Below are 22489 nucleotides of genomic sequence, written 5' to 3' on the forward strand. Positions count from 1 at the left end.
TTATACATAGTTAGCTATATATAAATATGAATATGTGTATGTGTATATACACACAAATGACAAATAGTAGCATATTATACATGCTTTAACAACGTGCTTTTTTCATTTAACAATATACCTTACAGATTCTTCCACATCAGAATGTATAGCTGCATAGGAATGATGATGATGACGATAGTAAGAAGAACAGGAAAAAAACTAGTTTTTATTGAGTACTGACTTGGCCAGAAAGTGGAATTGCTAGATCAAGGGGTAGGTGCATTTTAAATTTTAATAGATATTTCCAAATCAGCCATAGGGTTGTATTATTTCTACATGCTATTCTTATTAATAATGAAGTCCTCAAGATAACCCCATGAGGTAGTCACTATTATTTTCCATATTCTACAGATGAAGAAACTGAGCTACAGAGAAATAAAGTGACTTCTGCAAGTCACAATGTTAATAAATAGTGGCATTAGGACTCAGATGCAGGCAGTCTGATTGCAAGGCCCACACTCTTAACCCCTTCATCATCCCTCTACCTTGTATAACCATCCCACTATCGATCTCTAGAACATTTTCATCTTCCGCAACTAAATTCTGTACTTTTCAAACACTAATTCTCCACTCCTCTCTCTCCCCAACCCCTGGCAACCATCATTTTCCTTTTTGTCTCTATGAATTTGACTACTCTAGGTCCCTTATATGGTGGAATTATAGAATATTTGTTATTTCGTGATTGGCTTATTTCAGTTAGCTTAATGTCCTTGAGTTTCTTCCATGTTGTAGCATGTGTTAGAATTTTCTCCCCTTTTAAGACTGAATAATCATCCATGTATATGCCACATTTTGTTTATTCATTCTTCCCTTGGTGGCCATTTGGGTTGCTTCCACTTTTTGGCTAATGCTGCCGTGACCATGGGTGTATAAGTGTCTATTTGAATCTCTGCTTCCATTGCTTTTGAGTATGTACCCAGAAGTGGAGTTGCTAGATCACGTAGAAATACTATGTTTAATTTTTTTTAAGGAATTGCCATACCATTTTCCATAGCAGCTGCACCGTTTTACATTCTTATCAGCAATGCACAGGGTTCCAATTTTTCCACATCCTTGCCCTTCGCTGATACTTGTTATTTTCTGTTGTTGTTGTTAATAGCCATCCTAGTAGCTATGAAGCAGTGAATTTTTTATTTTTCATGTATAAAATCTGTAACCTTTTCCTTCATATTTCCTTCTTTCCTTGGAAAGGTCTTTGACTCCCTAAGTTTATACAGGCAGTCTCTAAATTTTACTTAATATATTTATCATTTCATTTGGTATAGTTGGAGCTTTGATTCACCTGGAATTCATTTTCTATTTGATTTGAGATAGGGAGTGCTGATTGTCTTCTTCCAGACTGAGAGTCAATGTTGTTAGTGCCATTCGTGACAGTTCATGCCCTTCTCTTCCCACCACTCTGTCTTTGCTGTGGCCTACCCACCACCGCTGACCCAGGGTCAGTACAGAATCAGTATTGTTTTCAATACGTCCCATCTTAGCTTGCTAGTCCATACTATCATATTAGGTTTAGTTCTGATCACAAGGAAGTCACTGTGAATAAACAGCCCATAACAGAAAATGTACTTCTTTCTTATTAAAATAAAACATTCAGGAGGATTATAAAAGAAAATTTTATGATATAAAATGCTAATTATATTTATGTTTCTGTTTTTCAGTTTGGCCTTTCTCTCCCTACCTGTGGCTGTTCAGTTTGAATATTTATTTAGCATTGTATTTGAAAAACAGAGTCACTACAGGGATTAAACAGCAGCAAATCTAAGATTTATTGCTTATGACTGACTGGGTCAGGCTCACCTTTCTGCAGAACTCTTAGATCCATATAAATCAGAATAGGACAGCATGCAAAAATAACGTTTTTTTTTTCCATCTCAGGAATTAATGATTATTTGCTTATACTATGGGATGATTATTTTTAAATCACATGTTAACATGAATATAGGAAGCTTTTTTTTTTACCAAGAAATGGATAACTAAATAATGAATTCTTTCTACAAGCTACTTTGGTTTTGTATTGAAATCAGGTTTAAGTAAGAAATTTCTAATTTAAAGACTTGTTTAAAATTAACTAGAATTGGAAATGACTTGCCCCATGAATTCTTCCTATTAACAATTATTATGTCATTAGATTAACCTTCCAATGTTAACTGGATTCTGATTTTAGCTGCTGTATAAATTAATTTTCTTCTAAATATAAAAGAATCTCCAGACTAACAGCCATCCAATCTGAGCTCCCAAAATACTTTGCAAAACTGGTGTTAGCTGACAATTGAGCAGAGACATTTAAAGGAAGATAGATCAGCTCAACCCATCCTCTTAACTAATAATTTGCTGTGGTGTAGATTGGACCTCTTTAGAGCAAATAAGCTCTAATACCCAGGGAGGGTGATATTAGTACTAAAGTTATGAAAGCTTGAAGGAAAAACAGAAACATTTCTGGAGAAAAAACAATATCCTGCCCATCTCTTGATACCACAAGGAAAATTTTGGTGGTGTGTTTTAGTATGAGAATAGGAAAAGTATGGAATATAAAGCTTAAAATAATAATTTATGAAAAAGAATACATACAATGCTGAAGTCTTTTCTTCCTTCCTTGATAAATATAAAATATATTATTATAAAAATATTTATAAAGTCTTTGCATCTGAATAATTACCTCTTACAAGTGGCCCAGATGATTTTGAAAAATTATTGAGAGTAGAACATGAAAGACCTTGTTAAGACACAGGAGTAACTGTGTGGTCAGACAGCTATATCACCACAAATCATCCTCATTTTTGTTAATGATTTAAAATAAACAGATGCTGTTATTTACTGATTCAACTGATGCTGAAAGGCTTCCCTGTCCCATTTCTATTTTTTAAAACACCTTTATTGAGGTATAGTTTACATACTATAAAATCCACCCATTGTAAGGTACAATTCAATGATTCTTAGTTCATTTATAGAGTTGTGCAACCATCACCATAATCCACCTAAGGACATTTCCATTATCCACAAAAGTTCCCTTGTGCTCATTTATAATAAATCTTTGATCTGAATCCCACATCCAGGAAATCACTAATCTACTGTCTCTATAGATTTGCTTTTTCTGGACATTTCACATAAATGGAATCCATACACTATGTAGTCTTTTATGCCTGGCTTCTTTCACTTAGCATAATATTTTTGAGGTTCATCCATGTTGTGGCATATATTTTTCCTCCAAGAAAATTTTAGAATCAGCTTGTCAAGCCAAAACAAAACAAAACAAAACAAAAAAACCAATTCCTTTCAACCAGGTGGAAAGGGTTTTGCTCAACAAAGCCTTTAATCCCTCTTACTTGTTTCTTGCTTTGGATTCCTCTATTTTCTGAAGCATTTTAGAAGAATTATTTTATACTACTTAAAAATGTAATAAAACCACATCAAAGCACAGAAGTACTTTTTAACTGGATAAAAACCTCCTTAGTTTTCAGGATTCCATGAAGATACTGACATGTAGGATCAGAAGCACATACAACTCACTGAGAAGATAGAAGTGAAACTAATTAAAGAATGTCCTACATGGTAACAGTTGTATTCCGTGGGGTTTCGTTTTGTCTTTTTATTTTGTTTACTTCTCTTTTGCTTTGGTTTGTATTCTGAAAATAAGTATTTGATAAATTTTTATTACAAGAGTCACAAACAGTATTACTGAGGCAAAAGAAACACTCAATATGTCCTAGAGCTGCAGACACTGGCAAGTTACCTAATCATTCTTATCACCATTTTTTCATCCCGAAAAGTAGGCTGTTAGAAATACCTGCCAAACAGCTCAATAACCATTAGCTTTTAAGAATACTATATTCACTTCTGTGAAAACTTTGTCTTTTCCTCCCAGAACATATTTTTACCTTCCTAGGCATCAAGATTTACAGAAATGTATTTCTGATTGACACTATGTAGAAATGCTGCTGCTTTCCCCATACAGATATGCTCTCCGCCAACAACCACAGGCATGCTACAAAAGATGCTCTTTACACATAATTCCTTTTTAGTCGCATAAAAAAAAAAATAGACCCATCAGGAAGCTACTGTTATTATCCCCATTTTAGATAAGAAAACGAGAGCTTTTTAGATATGCTGTGACTTAAGGTCACAAGACAAGGAAGAGACAGATGGAGCCACATCTGGAAAACTGCAGGAAGCCAGGCTGACCAAAGCTGGGAAGGGCCAGAGCAGAAACTGAAGTTGTCCCAGGGCACGGATCTGGTCCAGGGCTCAGAAAGCTGAGCAGAGCATTTACACATAATGTGGTAGGAAATAAAAGCACTAGAAGTTTTTGAGCAGGTGCATGACAGGAGCAGAATTTATATTTTTAAATAATCTTGCAATCTTGTATCTATTTTCTAGGGAAATAATAGCATCTAACTTTTACTGAATCTGTATTAAAGCTTTGCTCTAAGACCTTTACATACATTTGCTAATTTAATCCTTACAACAACCCTTTAAGAGAGGCATTGTCATTTGCCCCATTTTATAGATGAGAAAATTGGCACACAGGAAGATGTAAGAACTTGACAAAAGCCACACAGCTTGCAAGTGGTGGAGCCAGACTTCCATTGCAGGCCATGGTATTATCCTCTGGGTCGCAGTGCTTTTGTTACTGGATACATACTACAGGATAGATAGATAAAGCTAGCATGTGCCCCATGTGGTCTGAGGTAATAAGAATTTGGATTTCAGGGGAGGCAGCAAGAATGGAGAAAAGGGGAGATTTTATAGAAAAAGTTGGTGGAATTTCTGGACTAAATGGATGCTTGGGGAATTAAGAAGAGTGAGTTGAAGATGAAACCAAAATTTTCTTTCTTCAGGGAGTCTCTGAGGAATACAAAGAGCTGACAGGGAAGTTGGTCTGGAAGACATAAATGATCGCAGTGTAGGGAGTGTTAAATTCAGGGCAGTGCCAGGAATGTGAGTCAGTCAGCTGCAGTTGGCAGCACTGCTCTGTGTGTGGATGGGACTCTGGATAGAGATGTGGGCATCTTCAGTAAAAAACTTCAGGAAAACAGGTGAACTACCCAAGAAAGAAAAGGTACAGAAAGTGAAGGAAAAAGGCTCTAAGTCTAGGTAACCGCTGGGGACAGGAGACAAGAGGAAAAAGCAAGACAAAGGGGCTAACGCATTCCAGTGCTTGCAGTGCATCAGTCCCTTTCAAATATGCCATCTTATTTAGGAGGGCAGCCCTGTAAGGTAACTATGTTGCTATTAGAGATAGAGAAATTGAAGTCAAGACATTTAGGGGGCTTGCCCACAATCACACAGCAAGTAAGTGACAGAACTAGAATTTGAACCCAATCCATGTGACTCTAAAGTCGATCTCTTTCTATGAGCAAAAAGGTGTGGAACAGTGAACTTGCCTGGCCTGGGTGAGGATTGGTGGCTGTGGTCTAGGGGAAGACTGGCAGGACAAGAAGTCCAGGAGATAAATTAAAATAGGATTTTTAAAGGCCATGAAATATCTAGGAGTCAAAGAACCAGTAAAAGTTTTTAAGTGGGAAAGGAACATGAGATTCCTTTTGAGATAGGAATAGAAATGTAAATAAATATAAAGAGAGCAGTATAAAAGAATGGATTGGAGGGAGAAGAAACTAGCATAGAGATACAGACTGGTGGTAACGTAGTGCTTCTATTGATGGGTAAGGATGCTCTGAGCTGGAGCAGGAACAGCAGGAAGAAGACTAGATTCAAGAGGTGTGCAGAGACATTTTGGTAAGACTTTTCTGTCCATCTTCCAGTAGAGATGTCCAGAAGGCAGTTGGAAATATGATCTACCACTGAAAAGAGTTCCAGGATGGAGATTTAGAATTCTTAAGTCATCAGCAAGAGGTGGTAGTTAGGGCCTGGAAAGTGATTATATTGCCAGGAGCTGAGAAGACCAAGATGAGATGGCTGAGAAAAAAACTGTGGATCAAAGCAAGCAAACAAATATAGGATTTGAAGGACTTTTCTGGAAAAGGTTCCAGTGCTCATGTGTTCTTAGGAGTTGCCTTTCCCCTTTGTATCCCATTTGTGGAAATGGAGTAGGTCTTGACCTTTCAGAACTTCCTTAACTTCCTGTTCTGCCCTCATCTTGAGCACAGACACTAGTTTCCTTATAGAGCCACAAGCTGGCCTTGTTCTCTCCCAGGGCCCTTGGTCTGGAGCTCCAAACCCACGCTTGTGCAACAGTGTAGAGGAGGCCACATTTCAAGAAATGTTTAGAAATCAAATCTGCAGGCCATGGCCATTATTTGGACATAGTAGTTGCTCCCAGCTCTCTGAGAAATCACATATGGCAATGAGGAGAGGTCACAGGGGCCTTGGGAGGCTCACATTCAGAGAGTAGTGATCACTGAAATCCCTACAGGGATAAGGGCATGAAATGCTGGTGAGAAATTAGAAACAGCGTGTAAGGAGGCTCTTTCAAGGACAATTTGACAAATTCAGGTCAGTCTGTATTCCAGGTAAGTTTAGAGCTCTTTATGCAGTGTCTTTCTAAAATTCTTGAATTAATTATAATAGAAAGCCAAAGGCTTTTCCAATAATAATCACATATCCTGTCCACTTTACCCCTATTTTTCACATTAACTTGATTATTGCCAGTGTACTTATAGCTGACTGCAAGGTTGGACTCTGGAGGAGGCCACAGGAAAATCACTCGAATTTTGATCCATAGTTTCCTCAACTGTAAACTGAACCAGCGCCTTCTCTGCTCAACTTCCATTCCATTTCAAGGCCTTCATAGTATTCCTGTCCATACAACTGAGGCTGGAAAGCCAAAGGCAAATTTCTCAGACTCCCATGCAGTTGGGGTTCACATATGACCCTGATCCTCTCAAGTAGACAGGCCTGAAGGAAACTTGGGAGGTGGACATGGGCAGTGTAAAGCTTCTATAAGACATTGGATCTTCTTGTAATCACTGTAATGGAGATGACTGGTATCTGGGGAACGTGGAGGTGGCATTTCAATATTTGGTCCTGAGCATCTGTGACAGGAGGCAATAGAAGTGGGGTTTCCCCAGAAGAGTCCCATGTTTTGGCTAAGCATTTCTCTTGGCTGTGTTGTTCCTAATAGTGCAGAATGCAAACTAACTTTCATGGCTCCCTCAGAAATTCTTCGACCATCAAATATCTTGCAATAATTCCTATTCTATTTAAACTACCAGTTGGAATGGATTCCGTTGTCTTCAACTCATAGACCAGCCTCATAAAATTTTGTAAGAAAGTCTATGTAACTGAAGTACAGGGCTTAGCACCTTGTGAGCCACGTTATTATTTTATTACTATTAGTGTATCAGCTGCCATAATAAAGTAGAAGCAAGCATCTTGCAATTTCTTAAGGATTTTCTGATTTTATTTTTGAAGCACATTTTGGTGTCAAGATTCTTTGTTGTAAGTGTTGTAGAATAGAGGGTTTAGCTTTACGCATGATTAAGAATGACATCGTGGAATATTAATAGTCAAACTAAGAAATATGTCCTCTTAAAAATGAGGAAATCCAGGATAAAAGAAAATACCCTTATTGTTTTTCATTTAAGTCCTAGAATTGTCTTCAACTTCAGTTAATAGTATTTATAATATATCAGACATGATTAGGAGCTATGTCTTTAAAGAATTTTAAATTGACCTTTTATTTTATCCCAGTGTCTGCTCATCTTGTCAGCATCTTCTGATCTTCTTGGGTAAAGTCCATATATTTTGGAATCCATAAAATAATACAAAGGGTTTTTGCAAAACTGAAATTCTTACATTTTACTTAGGTTGACCTTATTATTTACAAACATCTGAGAGTAAGGATAGATTTAGTTGTGTTGTAATCTTTAATGGAAGGTATGTAAGAAGATGTTGTACCCAAGGCTTTTAGGCTTTCTGAATAATACTTTTATTTTGATTATACTCAATTATTTTCATAAGTCATTGATAAAAAAAATAGTCTTTTAAAAAATGCTTCAATTTATTACTCATTTCCCCTTCCAGATTCTTCCCAAACTACTTCCTGGATATTGAGCATTCAAAATATGCACAGATCAAGTTTAAGTTAAATATCATTTGTAACACCTTTCATTATGGTTGCTTTATTTTAATGGTTTTGTTTACTTGAAATTCTGATTTTGCTTTTACTTTAAAAGGTACCAATAACCCCTATGTTAATTTAAAAAAGGCATAGACAAACATAAAATATTCTCATTTCTGATAAAAACAAAACCTCTTTTGTGACAAGACATGTGGAATAACTTTTTTGCATCGTTCAATTAAGCAAATAACTTTTCTATTACATGTGAATATATTTTGCATTAATTAAAAAGGCAATTGGAAACTAAGAACAGAAGTAAACGAGATTTTTTTCTCAAGGTTGGCCTAATTATTTCTCAAAAATATGAAAGGCTCCAATTAATAAAAAACTTAAAACTGCAGTGAAGATAATTTATAGGACAATGTCATTGACTTCTTTATGCTGTGAAAATGTTTTACGTGTCTCCACATGAAATTTAATCATATGAATACTGTATTGTGGGGAAACTTGTATTGAATGCTCTGTGATCTTTCGTTGCCCCTTCTGAAACTCAAAAGATTGACAAATTACTCAGATCAGTAATTTTGTAACTATCCTTAATATTTTTAAACAAAAAATTTGAAGAATTAAAATACATAAGAGCAGATGTAACAGTTTTATGAAGGTGGTCAGAATGGTTTCTCCTACTATGAATAATAATTAATTTTTAATAAGGCTGCTCCCTTTTATTACATTCTCTATACAATAATTGTGGTTCTGTAATTGTTAAACCAGCATATGCTATGCCTATAAAATCATGACACTCTGAAGTATAACCAGGAATATTTTCATTTCAAATTGTCATATAAAGGGAAAACAATATCAAAAGTAACAGAGATAGAAAAATTCTTATTATAAAAAGGTCTCCAATTCTTTTAAAATAGGATACAGAAATTTATATTTATGGTTTTCATTAAAGACTGTTATAGAAACTTACTATATATGTTATGTTTTATTTTTGTTACTAGTGTCAATATTTGAGGAAGAAGGGTGAAAAATGAATGTACATTTAGTTAAATAATGCCTATTATTGTTAAATTAATAATTGCATTAATATAATTATCCCTTTAAGGCTAAGGAAAAACTTTGGTGATAAAATTTTTTAATTAATTTCAAATATATAATGTATTTGGATCTGGACCTTTGACTTTAAACACAATTTTATAAAAATGGGGTAATTAATAGTTTTAATTGTTAACTAACATTACAGCTCAATGATGTCTTTCCTCAAGATTTCTTGCTTATGGAGAGGGTCTGTGTATATTTTGTTTTTTAAACTCTAGGCTTAGAGTTTCTTGGAGATACACAATCTTGATTTTCACAATTTACCTGTGATATATGGAGATGACTGCCTCTATTCTTATCAGTAGGCAGTAGGGACCTATAATATAAGATTTCTTCATAACCATTTTTAAAACTAAACAAATTTTTTAAAGTTTTAGATTTAGAGAAAAGTAGTACAGAGTTCCTAAGCACCTAACTTAGTATACTCTACAATTAACATCTTACATTACCATGGTACATTTGTCACAACTAAGAAACTAACGTTGGTACATCCAAACTTCATTAGATTTCCTCTAATGTCCTTTTTCTGTCCAAGAATCCCATCCAGATGCCACATGACATTTAGTCTTCTTGTCTCATTAGCCTCCTCTGGCCTGTGACAGTTTTTCAGGCTTTCCTTGTTTTTGATGACCTTGACAGCTTTGAGGAGTACTGGTCAGGTATTTTGTAAAACAGCCCTCAGTTTCAGTCTGTCTCGTGGTTACATCGAGGTTATGGGTTTGGGAGTGGAAGACCACAGAAATGAAGTGCCCTTCTCACCAAATTACGTCAAGGATACATGCTATCAGCGTGTCTTATCAGCAATGATGTTAACCTTGCTCACTTAGACAGTGTTTGCCAGGTTTCTCCACTGTAAAGTTACTTTCCCCTTCCTCCTCCTGCATTTTCATACTGTACTCCTTCTTAGAAGCAACTAACTAAGTGAAACCCACCATCAAAGGGGTGGGAATTAAGCTCTATCTCATCGAAGTGAGGCTGGGAAATATTTATAGAGATGATTTGGAATTCTTCTGTACAGGATATTTTTCTCTTCCATTCATAATAGTATGGACTCATCGATATTCATTTTATACTTTGCACTGTAATCCAATATTATGTTATATGTTTTTGTACTCAAATTGTTCCAACTTTGTCCATTGGGTACTCCTTTAGGTTGGCTCCTATGTCTCGTTGACATAGTCCATATATATAGTTTTGAGCATTTCCTTGCTGTCCAGCACTACAAGATGCTCTAGGCTCATTTTGTGTATTTTCTGTCCCAGTCTTGGTCAGCCATTTCTCCAAGCAGCCCTGCTTCCTCTTATTGGAGAGTAGTCTTAGAAACCAAACTGTGGATGCTGGGTGTGCTCATTGCTACAAGGGTGTTGTCGCCACTCTGTCCACTAGTGGACAGAGCAAGGAAATACGTGTACTTACACTAACCCACGTATCATGCATACCTATAATTTTTACTTTATTCATCTGTATCTACATTAAGCTACACATGAATTCATACTGATATCACTGACTAATCCAATACTACATGGTTCATTCTAGTCATTTCCCTGTGTTTCATGTGTGTGTGTGTGTGTGTGTGTGTGTGTGTGTGTGTGTGTAATATTCCTCTATTATAGTTAGAAACCCTGCTCCCACCCATCTCCCATCAATTTGTTCATCTCCAGTATCATATAAAGCAATTTCAGAATTGTTAACATGTATTCTGAGAGAAATACCTTCAACATCTAGAGTATAGTGTTTATGTACAGTTCCTTTTGTCTTTAGCGTCACAATTTCCAGTCAAAACACCATTTTTCAAAGTTAGGTCAATTCCTTATCTTTCACCCACTTTAGTGATGTTATAGCATACATTTATAATACAATTAGGCTGTCATCACAGTCCACATTCCATCCTCTGGATCCTCTGACCTTCTGGCTGGTTTGTAAAGTTTGTATACACTAAGGTTCACTCTTTGTGGTATACAGTTTTATGGGTTTTCACAAATCCAGAGTGTCATGTATCCACCATGACAGCACCATCAGATTAGTTCCACCACTCTTAAAAAGACCCCTGTCCACAATATTTTGAGAGAGCCCAGAGGATCAGTTTTCAGATTGATATTTCAGCTTGATCTTTGGTGACAAAAACCATTGCTCCTGAGTTCTTTCATCTCCGGCACTGGTTCTGTATCCTGGCTGCACATCGTAATTACTTGGAAAACTTTAAAAAGTACTGACGATGGTCCTACCTTCAGATCCTGGTTTAATTGGGCTGGGGTGTGGACATGGGCATTGAGACTTCGAAAAGCTCCTAGATGCTCACAATATGCAGCCAAGGTTTCAATCTTGGCCTCATATGTGCCTTGATTCAATCTAGCTGTCTTTTAATAATGACATAAATGATTTATTGCTGCATCTATTTAACTTGGGGGATATTATGAACTATCATGTAAACATTCTGAATAAGTTATGTGGCAAGGGAGAATTTCACATGCTCAATAATCATGTATGCAAAAACACTTTTTTTTTTTTTTTTTTTTTGCTCTCTAACTCAAATTGAGCTTCAGTTTCCATTGGTGAGGGCAAATTTAATTTTGACAAATCAAAGTGACTCAATTTCCTCTAGTTTAAAGCTGATTTCTTAGTAGATAAAGGCTTGAATTCAGCTTGGTTCCGTCCCCTTCTCTGTCCAGTTTTTCCTAGAACCAATACAGATTTGGGTCCAGGTGATTTCAGGTGGCACTGGCATTGGGGAAGCCACATCTGATTGGAGGGGGCTTTTCTGCAGTTGTTTATTTTATCACCCTGAGCTGTGCCAGGTGATTTGCTCTGCAGGTATCTGACCATCGTCTAGGTCATCACCTTTGCACTCAGGGGAGCTGCGGCTCCCTTGAGATCCAGCCACATTTCCTGCCCAGGCCTTGGCTTATAGTCTTTACCCAAGTGTCTGTTATGGCATCCCTGGGTCCTAGGCTTTGGTGACTCCCTAGTAAGTCACTTGCTTTCAATTATCAGCTACTTTCTGTGCCCCTCCCCAGGTTGACACGAGAACCTCGCAGACTACCTCCACACCCCTCAGCAGCTGAGGGGTACTGAGATGGCTTCTCTTAGTCCTTCTATAGGCCTAGATCTTCCCTGCAGCCATTTCTTCTCTATTTTAGATGCCCCTTCCCAGAATTCTCGACAGAAGGCAGGACTGCAAGTGCTCTCTGTCTGGGGATTCTCAAACTCAAAGTCCATCACATCCTCTGGAGCTTCAACCTCCAAGGGGCCAAGAGACCTTTCTCCTCTTCCAGTCTCTTCCCACAGTAGAGAAAAGGCAGGCAGGCAAAACATTATTAGTCAGCCCTCCCCACCTGTGCTTTATATGCTTGCTACCTTCTAGGTTTTGCTAATGATACACAGTGCCCAGATTTGAGAATTTAAAAAGAAAACAACTTTTCTCTCTCAAGAATGTAACTCTTTCAAAATAGTGAGTGTGGGCTTTGAGACTGTTGCTTCTCCTACGCATTTTCTGAAAATCCATTCAGAAATTTACTCTCGAATTATTAGAGCAGGTAGGTAGATAGATATGAGCAGAGAAAGGGGGACACAGGCCAAATGGCAGGAAACCATACATCTTGTGAGCAATGAGGTCTCTGGGCAGATCAACCCCTCGATTGATAAGAAACCATACATTTTGGGTTGACAAGTGTCCTGGAGACAAACAAAGAAAAGCCGGACAAGACAGGAATCTCCACCATCAGAACGTAACCCTTCATCATCATACCCTCATCTGAATGTAACCTTTTGCTCATTATGCCCTCATCCAACTTCCTGATCAAGACTAAATAAGGACATTAAAAAAAAAAAAATCCTTCCTACCCTCAGGAAGGTGGAGCTGGGATGAAGATCAGGAAAGACAACCCCAAGACCCTCCCCACCAATGAATATTCTGCCCATTCATTTTTACACCCATATAACCAGCTTGCCAAAGAAATTCGGGGCACCTATCCACCTGGGTTTTCCCGCTCTCCCCTTGAGAGCATACCATCTATCACTTAATAAATCCTTGCTTTGCTTTCTTGACCTCCAGGTCTTGTTTCTGAATTCTTTCTGAGATGAGACAAGAACCTGCTTCCCGATTACACTATGATCTGGACTGTATTTGCTTTCTATTCTAAGGCAGTGAAAGGCAGTGACTAAACTGGTGAAGGACTTGAGGCAACAAGAAAAATATGGCAAAGCAAAATGTCTATTGATGTCTCAAAATACCATCATAGCACAATGTGATATGGACCTGATATTTCAAATGAGCTTCAGTTTGGAGTTGGATGGATTTGGAAAGCAAAATAATTTTAATGCAAATGGTAATGAAGGCCAATAAAATGTATTTGTATTTAAAGGCACATAGATCTTTTCTCACATGTCATATGGTAAGCGGAACATATATTTTAGGCTTGAATAAAGGCTCCAGACTAGATGCATTCAAGACCTCAGGATGCAGAAGAAGAATATCACATCTATTCTGTATATATTCCAGAAGGACTTCAGTGAAGAGTCCCTTGAGGGTGAAAAGAAAAAAAAAGATTCAAAGCCACTGAAGAATGAAAATCTACTGGAAAAGACGGTTACTAACTGTACTGGGATTCAAAAGATGAGTAATTACACTGTCCTTTGTTTTGTTCTCAGCTGGAAAGGCAGCTAATGATGCAGAATGAAATGAGAGAAAGACAGATGGCGATGCAGATTGCTTGGTCACGGGAATTCCTCAAATATTTTGGAACATTTTTTGGCATTGCAGCAATCTCTTTAACAGCTGGGTATGTTTGCTGTTTACTTTAAAACTTTCTTAAATCATTTACTTGTTTTTGTCTTTGCCATTATCTTATTATTAAGTTGGCCAAGATAGGACTTTGATCCAAAGAACATATGTATGTAAACAAAGTAACCCTTAAAGCTTAGTCCTTGGCAGTAACTCTGTAGAACCAGGGTAGTAATAGTTAATTCTGCCTTCAGTTTCTTAGATTTCTTCTGTCCTTTCCTCCATTCTATAAGTTAGAGAGAGGACTTATTTAACACCACGATAGAAAGAGATCTCTACAGATTGTCCTCCACAACCCCTAAAGGGCAGAGATCAACATTTAACCACTTTTAAAATGAGTAATCTGAGACTCAACATCAAACAAAGATGAACAAAGCATAGACACTATCTGAGAACTGCACAATCTGCTGAGGGGTTATGAGTTAGGAAATCCTATTTCCATACAAGACTTAAATGGATTAAGTAAATTCTGAAATGGAGGATATTCTTCCAAAGGCAGGTAAACTTTTTTTTCATCAAGTGTAGAGATTGTATTTACATGGTATTCCTTGATATTCATTCTTTTTGTTCTTGAATCAGAGCAATAAAAAGGAAGAAGCCAGCCTTCATCGTCCCTATTGTTCCATTAGGCTTTGTCCTTATCTACCAGTTTGACTTGGGCTATGGAACCCTTCTACAAAGAATGAAAGGTAAGTCTTTGGTAAACCAGAGTCTCTATTTCTGATTCATTTTCTGATTCAAGGATCCACTCCTTATGACCCCTTGACTTATGAAGATTCTGACAAGACTCTCCCTGAGCTTCCAATGACCAATATGTCTACTTCCTCTCACACAGTGGTGTGCTGGAGGCAGCTCATACCAGCTCACAAGAACCAACTGTCAAATTTTCAGGAATTTTGTAAGCATATTGTTAAATATAGTCATTATCAAAAATAAAATCATATAAATTTAAAATTAAATTAATTTTAAAAATACTATTACATTATATTAAAAGTAATGATAATAAATACTCGAACTTAACAGTTTCTAATTATTTTACTATTATCTATACACTTAAGTTATATATATGTCTGTTCTCTTGTTATGTATATCTACTTTCTCTATATGGTAATATTACAGATACAATATACAGACACAATAAAATACAAACACAACTCTGACTTCAGTGACATCCCATTGGTAAGTCAGCTTGAAGTTGGTCATGATGAGAGTATTCACAACATGAGAATCCGCAAATGCCAAATCACCGCTTCACTTATTATTCTGTTGACTGTCTACACTAGGGGTTGAAAACTATGCACTGCAGGCTGGCCACTTATTATGAAAATAAAGTTTTATTGGAACATGGACTAGTCCATTCATTTATGAACTATCTGTGCCTGCTTTCCCACATCCATGGCTGAGCCAAATCATTGCAACAGCAATGTAAGAACCTACAAGAATAAAATATTTGCTGTCTGGCCCTTTAAGGAAGTTTGCCAACCTGTGGTCTAGATTTAAGAAAGTGATGAAGAAAAATGTTAATGCAGATTAGGCTTAAAAGTGTGTCGTGTCCATAACCATTTACATTGTGAATAGCATAAACATTCAGAAAATATTGTCCTAACATTTAAAAGCTGTTATGTGGTGCAGCAAACTTCACATCATTCTCAAACAAGTAAAGTTCCAACTTATGTCATTGTTTCACTTTTGTCCTACTCATTACCATAACTGAACACACCAGCCATCATTGACGTTGAAATTACACTTTCTAATCAACTGCAACTATAGGTTAGCTATGGATACAAGAGTTCCGCAACAATCAATAAAAACATTCTATGAGAATCAATTTGCTATATAAAATTAATGATAAATTACATTCTACATTTTATTATTCACAAATTGTGTGCTACATACACTTCCTATAATTAAAATTTATAATAAACTTATATACATTCTTGGTTTTTGGAAAGCTGGTGGGTAAGTTTTCATCAGTACTGTGCTCCTCTCACAGAACTCTGGATCTTACAGCTCTAGAAAATATCGCTCCAGCCACAGGAGCCATTCCAATCTCAGGAAGATAGAGTTTTACATTAGTCTAGGATATCCAAATTCCCACCACACTACACCTCTCATGAGGATCCCTATTTCCCTACTCCTCCAGCCTTCAACCCAGAGCATAGTGGAAACAGTACTTTCCCAAGCCTTCGTTTCTACCATCCTGTACTCTCCTGGGCTACAAGCCCATCACTATCCCTGAGGCCCTGTGGGGACCTGTGGGGTTTGGAATGCAAAAGGAGAAGGTGCAGACTCCTCTGCAGGTACTGGGAGTAGGGAGCAGAACGTCTCATTCCCAGGTCTAGGGAGATACAGGAATTATATGTTCTTAAAAGTTTTCACTTGAAAATGGAAGGACATTTTCCACATAGAAACAATATTACAATGTCCTTTAAGTGCCATATTGGTAAACCATTGGTTCAGCTATAATATGGGCTAAACAGTTTTTTGTTGATGGTCTGGAAGTTGATTTATAGCATTATTACTACGGGAAAACGTATTCTGAGTTCTAAAACATGGATCTATAAATTAAGTTTTGGAGTACAATCTCATTTTAAGTGGGACACTAACTGTACATAACTGATTTACTACTGTTAAAACTCATTTCAATAACCTGCTCAGTTTCATCTTACTCATCTGCTTAAGAATTCATTAATCTGAGATCAACTATGTCTCACTGTTTATAAGGACATTAGAATTCCCAGTGCCTCATAAAAATTAATATGTAGCTTTAAGAAATTTCAACTCTATTACACAGCACTCACTTGACCATATTACTAATGGAGAACAAGTGTGTTTTATAAGAACATTGTGATTGTATATTTGCAAGGTAATTTCATTAAAGGTCCATCAGAGTCTACTGAATATAAAATTTTACACTTCCAAGGCATGTTGTGAGAACTTCCTGTTTAAAAAAACAACTTTAGAATCCACCAGGAAACTTATCATACTAAAAACTTCAGGCTATAATATTTAGCCCTCTTAACTAGTGATGACTCTGAGATATACACTTCCTATGTGACTGAATTTATTATCAGCCATTCTGAAAATACATACTAAGAATCTGTCGTATGGTAGTCACACTGACATGGAAACATCTAGTCTGTCATTAATAGCCTGCCTAATTACATATAATTTTATAGTGACTTTTAATTACTATTTAAGACTGACGGGAAGAAAAGCTGTTTGCAGATGGTTGTAATGCTGTCATAACTTGCCAATTATAGTCTCTCCTGTTGGGTCTGGAATATAAATTAAATTGTGTGCTAAAAGAGGAGGGCTTAAAGAAAACAATTGCCTTCAACCCCAAGGAGAGTTTATGGAATGGCGACAACATATATTACAGTTTTTCAAAATCTTGCTCATTTGTCGTCCACAATAAAAGCTGGCAAATATCACCGGGCCCGAGAAATTACTAGCTCTTATTTGAAAGAGGACATGTTTATAAAAATGGGTATATGTATGTGTGTGTCTATGTATGTGGATACAGACTAAAGCATATTTAATATTAGTTTGGGTATTTACAAATGGTTTTGAGTCAAAGATTAGCTTTTCTGAAAAATTAGACTTTTTAGTAAACTTTATTTTCTCTCATGTCACTTATATTAAGAGGCAAGACGAAGAATTATATGTGATTTCGCCACCCTAAACCCCTCCTAAGACAACTAATTCTTTACTTGGTATTTTTTCTCTCCTACATTTTAGAATGCTGTCTTCTGTTAAATAAAGTCTCTGGCATCTGATTTCTCTCTCTAGGAAATTTCAGAATTCATGATTGCGTTTCCTTTGGGAAGTGCCTTCTGGGGACAATGGGTGAACTATTTAACTGTGAGATCTGGGGGCATGCCTCCACACACTGTTACAGTGTGTCCCTGGAACACAACAAGTAGGCCTTCTCACAATGCCGACGACGGCCCCTTTGTCACCTTGCACATTTCTCTACTTTATTTAAGGTGAAGCCGAGAACATACTGGAAACAGAAAAGAGTAAGCTGCAGCTGCCAAAAGGAATGATCACTTTTGAAAGCCTTGAAAAAGCAAGAAGGGAACAGAGCAAATTCTTCATAGACAAATGAAATTATGTTCACCCACCAAATCTCAAAACACACAATTGTTGACTTCAATCATGGCCTTTACAATTTTTTACATGCTTGAGACTTTGATATAATGGATTTTATTTTAAAATAATAAAATGCAAGATGAGTTCTGTTAAACTATTTTAAAATAAAATTTATAACATTCAACACAAAATCAAGGAGGAACTCTAATCTTTCAGATTTCCTTTATATGTGTGTGTATTACAAATATCTAAATGTAAACTGAATAAACTCAATTGTTTTCAATTCATGGAACAAAAGTCCTGCTACTCATCACTTCTCTGTCACTCACACTTTCCCCATCACATTAGGCTCCCATAGATACCCCTTCTATTTGGATTTGTGAATTCTGTCCTGTCTCCACATGACAGAAAACAACTAAAATTAATGATTAACGTGTATACTGAACTTACTGTGGCCAGACACTGTCTGATTGTTGGCACATATTCTGTAATGTTCCCAAAAATCCTATGAGGCAGGCATCATTTTGTAGATGTGGAAACTGAGGTACAGAGAGATGGAATTACTTCCCCAAGGTCATACATGGACAGGACAGGAACGTGAATGTAAATGCTTTGGCTCCACTGTTTATGCTCTAAAAGGTCTTGAAAAACTTAGGTCTTAGTGCATTCTTGACACGCAAAGACAGTTGTGAAAGACAAAACGTGAAAACATCCAAAGAATGACACAGAACACAGTTGCTAGACAGGTGGGAAGAAGGGGAAGGTTGCTTAGGATGCCCAACATTTTATTTTCCCTCACCAAGAAACTTATATGCATAAAATAATTCTATTTATGTCCATTCCTATGATTACAAACTCTACATATTATATACTAATCCCAAGGATTTTTATTATTACTTACCATGTGTCACGAACTTTTGCAGACATTAGGGCTACATGCGTGAATGAGCAGATAAGGTTATTATATTCCAGGAAGGGAGGTATATTCTAGTGAGGCATGAGAGAACTGGGGACAGAACAAATAAACACAAAGATAAACAACTTCGTTTCTGATGGTGACAAATACTTCAGCAGAAATGGAACAAGATGACAGAAAAACTTAGGGGGAGGCTACTTTAGATCTGGGACAGTAGTTTCTGCCTCTCTACAAAGGTGACATTTGAGTTGAGATTTCAATGATAAATCAGGCAGTCCTGTGAAGAGCAGGTATGGGGACAGGGAAAGTATCTCTAGGCACAGGGAAGAGCCAGGGGACAGGCTCTGAGATTTGGCATAGCCATATAGGAGATGAAATTTAAAGGGGGAAAACAAGCATGAATACAATCTCCATTACCCTCAAGCAAAACAACATACAGTTTTGATACAATTATAGTTATAGAGAACTTGGGCCAGGTCTTGAAGGATGCATTGAACTTGTCCATGAAGAAAAGGAGGTAAAGAGGAAGGGCATCCTGGGTAGAAGACTGATTAAAGGCAGCTCCATGCGTGCCAAGTCCAGGGATCTGGTGATGGTTGTTTGGTTTGCCTGGAGCAAGAGGTCCCGCAGAGGGGGTACCTGTTAAGAAATGAGCCTGGAGGCACAGCTCAAAGAAAGGTCCTTGGGTGTAACACCAGGAAGTGTTCACTCGATCCTAAGGGTGATGAGCATGAAAAACTCTGCACTGGGATTTTATTGGGAGTAGTCAACTAGAGAGGAAAGATCCCATAGCCCAATCAATGAGGAACTGCAACGGTCCACCTTAGTACGGACCAGGACCCATACTAAGGCTGTGACTTTGGATTCAGAAAAATGAAAAGGACAAATAGCAGGACTGGGAACCAGTTTGAGTTTGTAGAGTAAGGAGAAGGTGATTTCCTTCATTTAATCCATATGGATTATCTGGGACCTCTGGAGGACTTGGGAAAGAAGTGATTGGGAGGCATACTGGTAGGCTAACAGATGCCTAAGATCTGGCACTGGTTTGTAGACCACGTCAGAATCTGGAATTGCATAGTGTTTCGTTCCCCTTAAAATTAAATCACGCTGTTCAAATATTCCTGACATAGTCTAGCCAGGGCTCAAAAAAGGTGGGTTTGAGTCCCTGCAAGGGTTGACTGGATAAATAACTTTCAGGGATTTCTGTTATTCTGCAATATAGCGAGGCCTCTCTGAGCCACCAGGCCATTCATTTTTCTTGGCTTCTTAGCCTGCACTGACCCTGAGTTCATTTTAATTGTTACTTAAAAGAGCCTCTGATAAACACACATACACTCACACTTTCGTTTGCTTCCCAATTGTGTGGTGAGGTAAAAATCAAAGCAGAGTGACTAACTGATGGCTTTGCAATTCAACCATATTAAAATATAATCAACAACACCAAGCAAAGCTGAAGTATATTGGAGAGGGATTTTGCAATAGAAAAACTGTTGAGTTACCTCCTCTGGTATCTTGGGAGCAGCTGGTACCAAATTCTCCCTCCCTTTTTCTTTCCCATCAGCACCTGGCCAAAGACCTCCATGACTTTGCACCCTGATACACCTGGGAGTCAAAAGAGTGTAGGTCACAGAGCAAGGGAAGCAGTAGCACCAGAGACAGGCACTACCTCTGCCTGAGCAACAATTCTTCTTAAGCAACCAGGGTGCCATGCCTAATTCCCTCCAGGATGGTGGTCTCCCACCTTCTCACAAACCTTACAGAGGGTCATCCCTGCACCTGTCCCAGGGGTGCACAATCACAAACATCATCTTCATGACTGCCCCCAATCTGCCAGTGATGATTACCAGGCTAGATGAAGTGAATGGAATGTTCTAGCTGGATCCTTGGTAATTGGGACTCAAGAGCCAATCAGTTCAGGTTAGTTGTTCCCACCTTCACAAGTGGGAGCCTCAGAAGCCACCTGCTAAATACAGGCCAAACCCAACAACATGTAAAGCTGTGGTATAGTAAATTGATGACAATTCTTGTCTTGGGAATGAGAGTATTTTAGGGTGGGAAGAGTTGGCAAAACTGGCAAAGACATAAATTATGCCCAAAGCATAAGCCTAGAGGAATTGGTCGTTCTGTCTCAGGTGGCCTTTGCCATTTCATGGAACCAATTAATTAGCCAAGAGCAGCTCATTAAAGCCAACCAGACGTCCTCGGTCATGAGTAGTCCATCTTCTTTTTGATGCGAATTCTTTTATTGCCTCCTATTCAACCAGCTGGTTATGGCATGCCCATATGCAATATTCAACACTGACACTGGAGAGATGAGACTGGCAGCAGTCTATCAGTCACATGTTCACAGCCCAGGATAGGAGGACACTGCATGCCACACAAGGCTACATGGGAGCTGCACTCAGAACGGAGTGAACAACCAAGGGCTGTGTGAGGCAGGCCTTGTAGCATCAGGAGAGTGAGGTAACCCCTGGTTACCGTGAGAGAACGTGACTTGCTCGGAATACTTCCACGGGCTGGCAAAGAAATGAAAGCCACTACTCAGAGATAAGCAGGAACTGTGCCTGGTGCTCTTGATGAGGGCGGTTGTATGGCTAGGGCACTTTAACTGTGGGAGCAGAGTGGGGAGGAGAACTTGTGGTTAAGCCATTTAAGCCCACCTCCCAGTTTCACCAGACGTTAAAGCAGCATGTAATATCTAATGTTGGGCCTTAATTTTAGACTCCGTATATTAACATTTATGGTGATCAATAAAACTAGTATATCGGGGGACCTCTTATTGAGTGTCTACTACATGATAAGCATGTATCATCAATGAACAGAACTAAGACTCCTATTCACAGGGAGTTTCCATCTGGTGGCATGATCCTTTCTGAATATTCCCTTAGCACATATATTATTGAGTAGATAGAAGGAAAAAGAAAATAATGAAGTTCTTTCTCTTTTCTAATCTCTTAACCAAGAGATTTCGAAAGGTTTGTTGACAAGAGGACTTTCTGAAGATCCCAAGTTCTTTCATTTTTTCGTTTCAGTCTTCTTGGTAAAGCAACATGACAACCTGAAGTGAAGCACGTACACTCTATCTCTATGAAAAATAGAGTCAGCACTGGTTTTTGACCAGGATGCTTGAAATAATACAAAGATTCACCTCTCCTTCTTCCCCAAATCTCAAATAAATAAGAGAAATGTACAAACCAAAATAGATCCAATGCAGCACTGATTATCATGGGGATGGAGTGGGGTTGTCTGCTACTGACAGATCAGAGAAAATCGGAATTTACTATACGACATAAAGCTTGTCAAAAAAACGATTAGCGGTGGAATATAGAAGATCAGAGTCATTTTTACAAGAACCGCTAGCCAACACCAACTGAATGTAGTAGAGGCTGGAGGGTGCTACAGATAGAAGGCTATGAACAAGAGAATTCAAAAAGGGACTGGAACTTCAGAGGCTGTCTGTCATTCAGGACAAAGATGTACGTAGTGGACGTTCTAACCCAGAAAAACAAGGGAAGTGACCAGGAAACATACAGCCTGG

The 22489-nt window shown here is 37.8% G+C and overlaps 1 protein-coding gene across 4 annotated transcripts in view; it reads left to right on the plus strand.

Annotated features, from left to right (window-relative positions):
• LOC105100415 (plasminogen receptor (KT)) overlaps positions 1–18327 on the plus strand; it is a 53539-nt gene extending 35212 nt beyond the window's left edge. For all 4 annotated transcript variants that reach the window (XM_031449760.2, XM_064490237.1, XM_064490236.1 and 1 more), the window contains exons 4-6: positions 13808–13938; positions 14520–14629; positions 17930–18327. In XM_031449760.2, coding sequence (XP_031305620.1) covers positions 13808–13938; positions 14520–14629; positions 17930–18051 — 363 coding nt within the window. In that variant the 3' untranslated portion in view covers positions 18052–18327. The remainder of the gene's footprint in view (positions 1–13807; positions 13939–14519; positions 14630–17929) is intronic.
• Positions 18328–22489: the final 4162 nt, after the last annotated feature.

Source organism: Camelus dromedarius, chromosome 10 (genome assembly GCF_036321535.1).
Source record: "Camelus dromedarius isolate mCamDro1 chromosome 10, mCamDro1.pat, whole genome shotgun sequence".
Taxonomy (NCBI): domain Eukaryota; kingdom Metazoa; phylum Chordata; class Mammalia; order Artiodactyla; family Camelidae; genus Camelus; species Camelus dromedarius.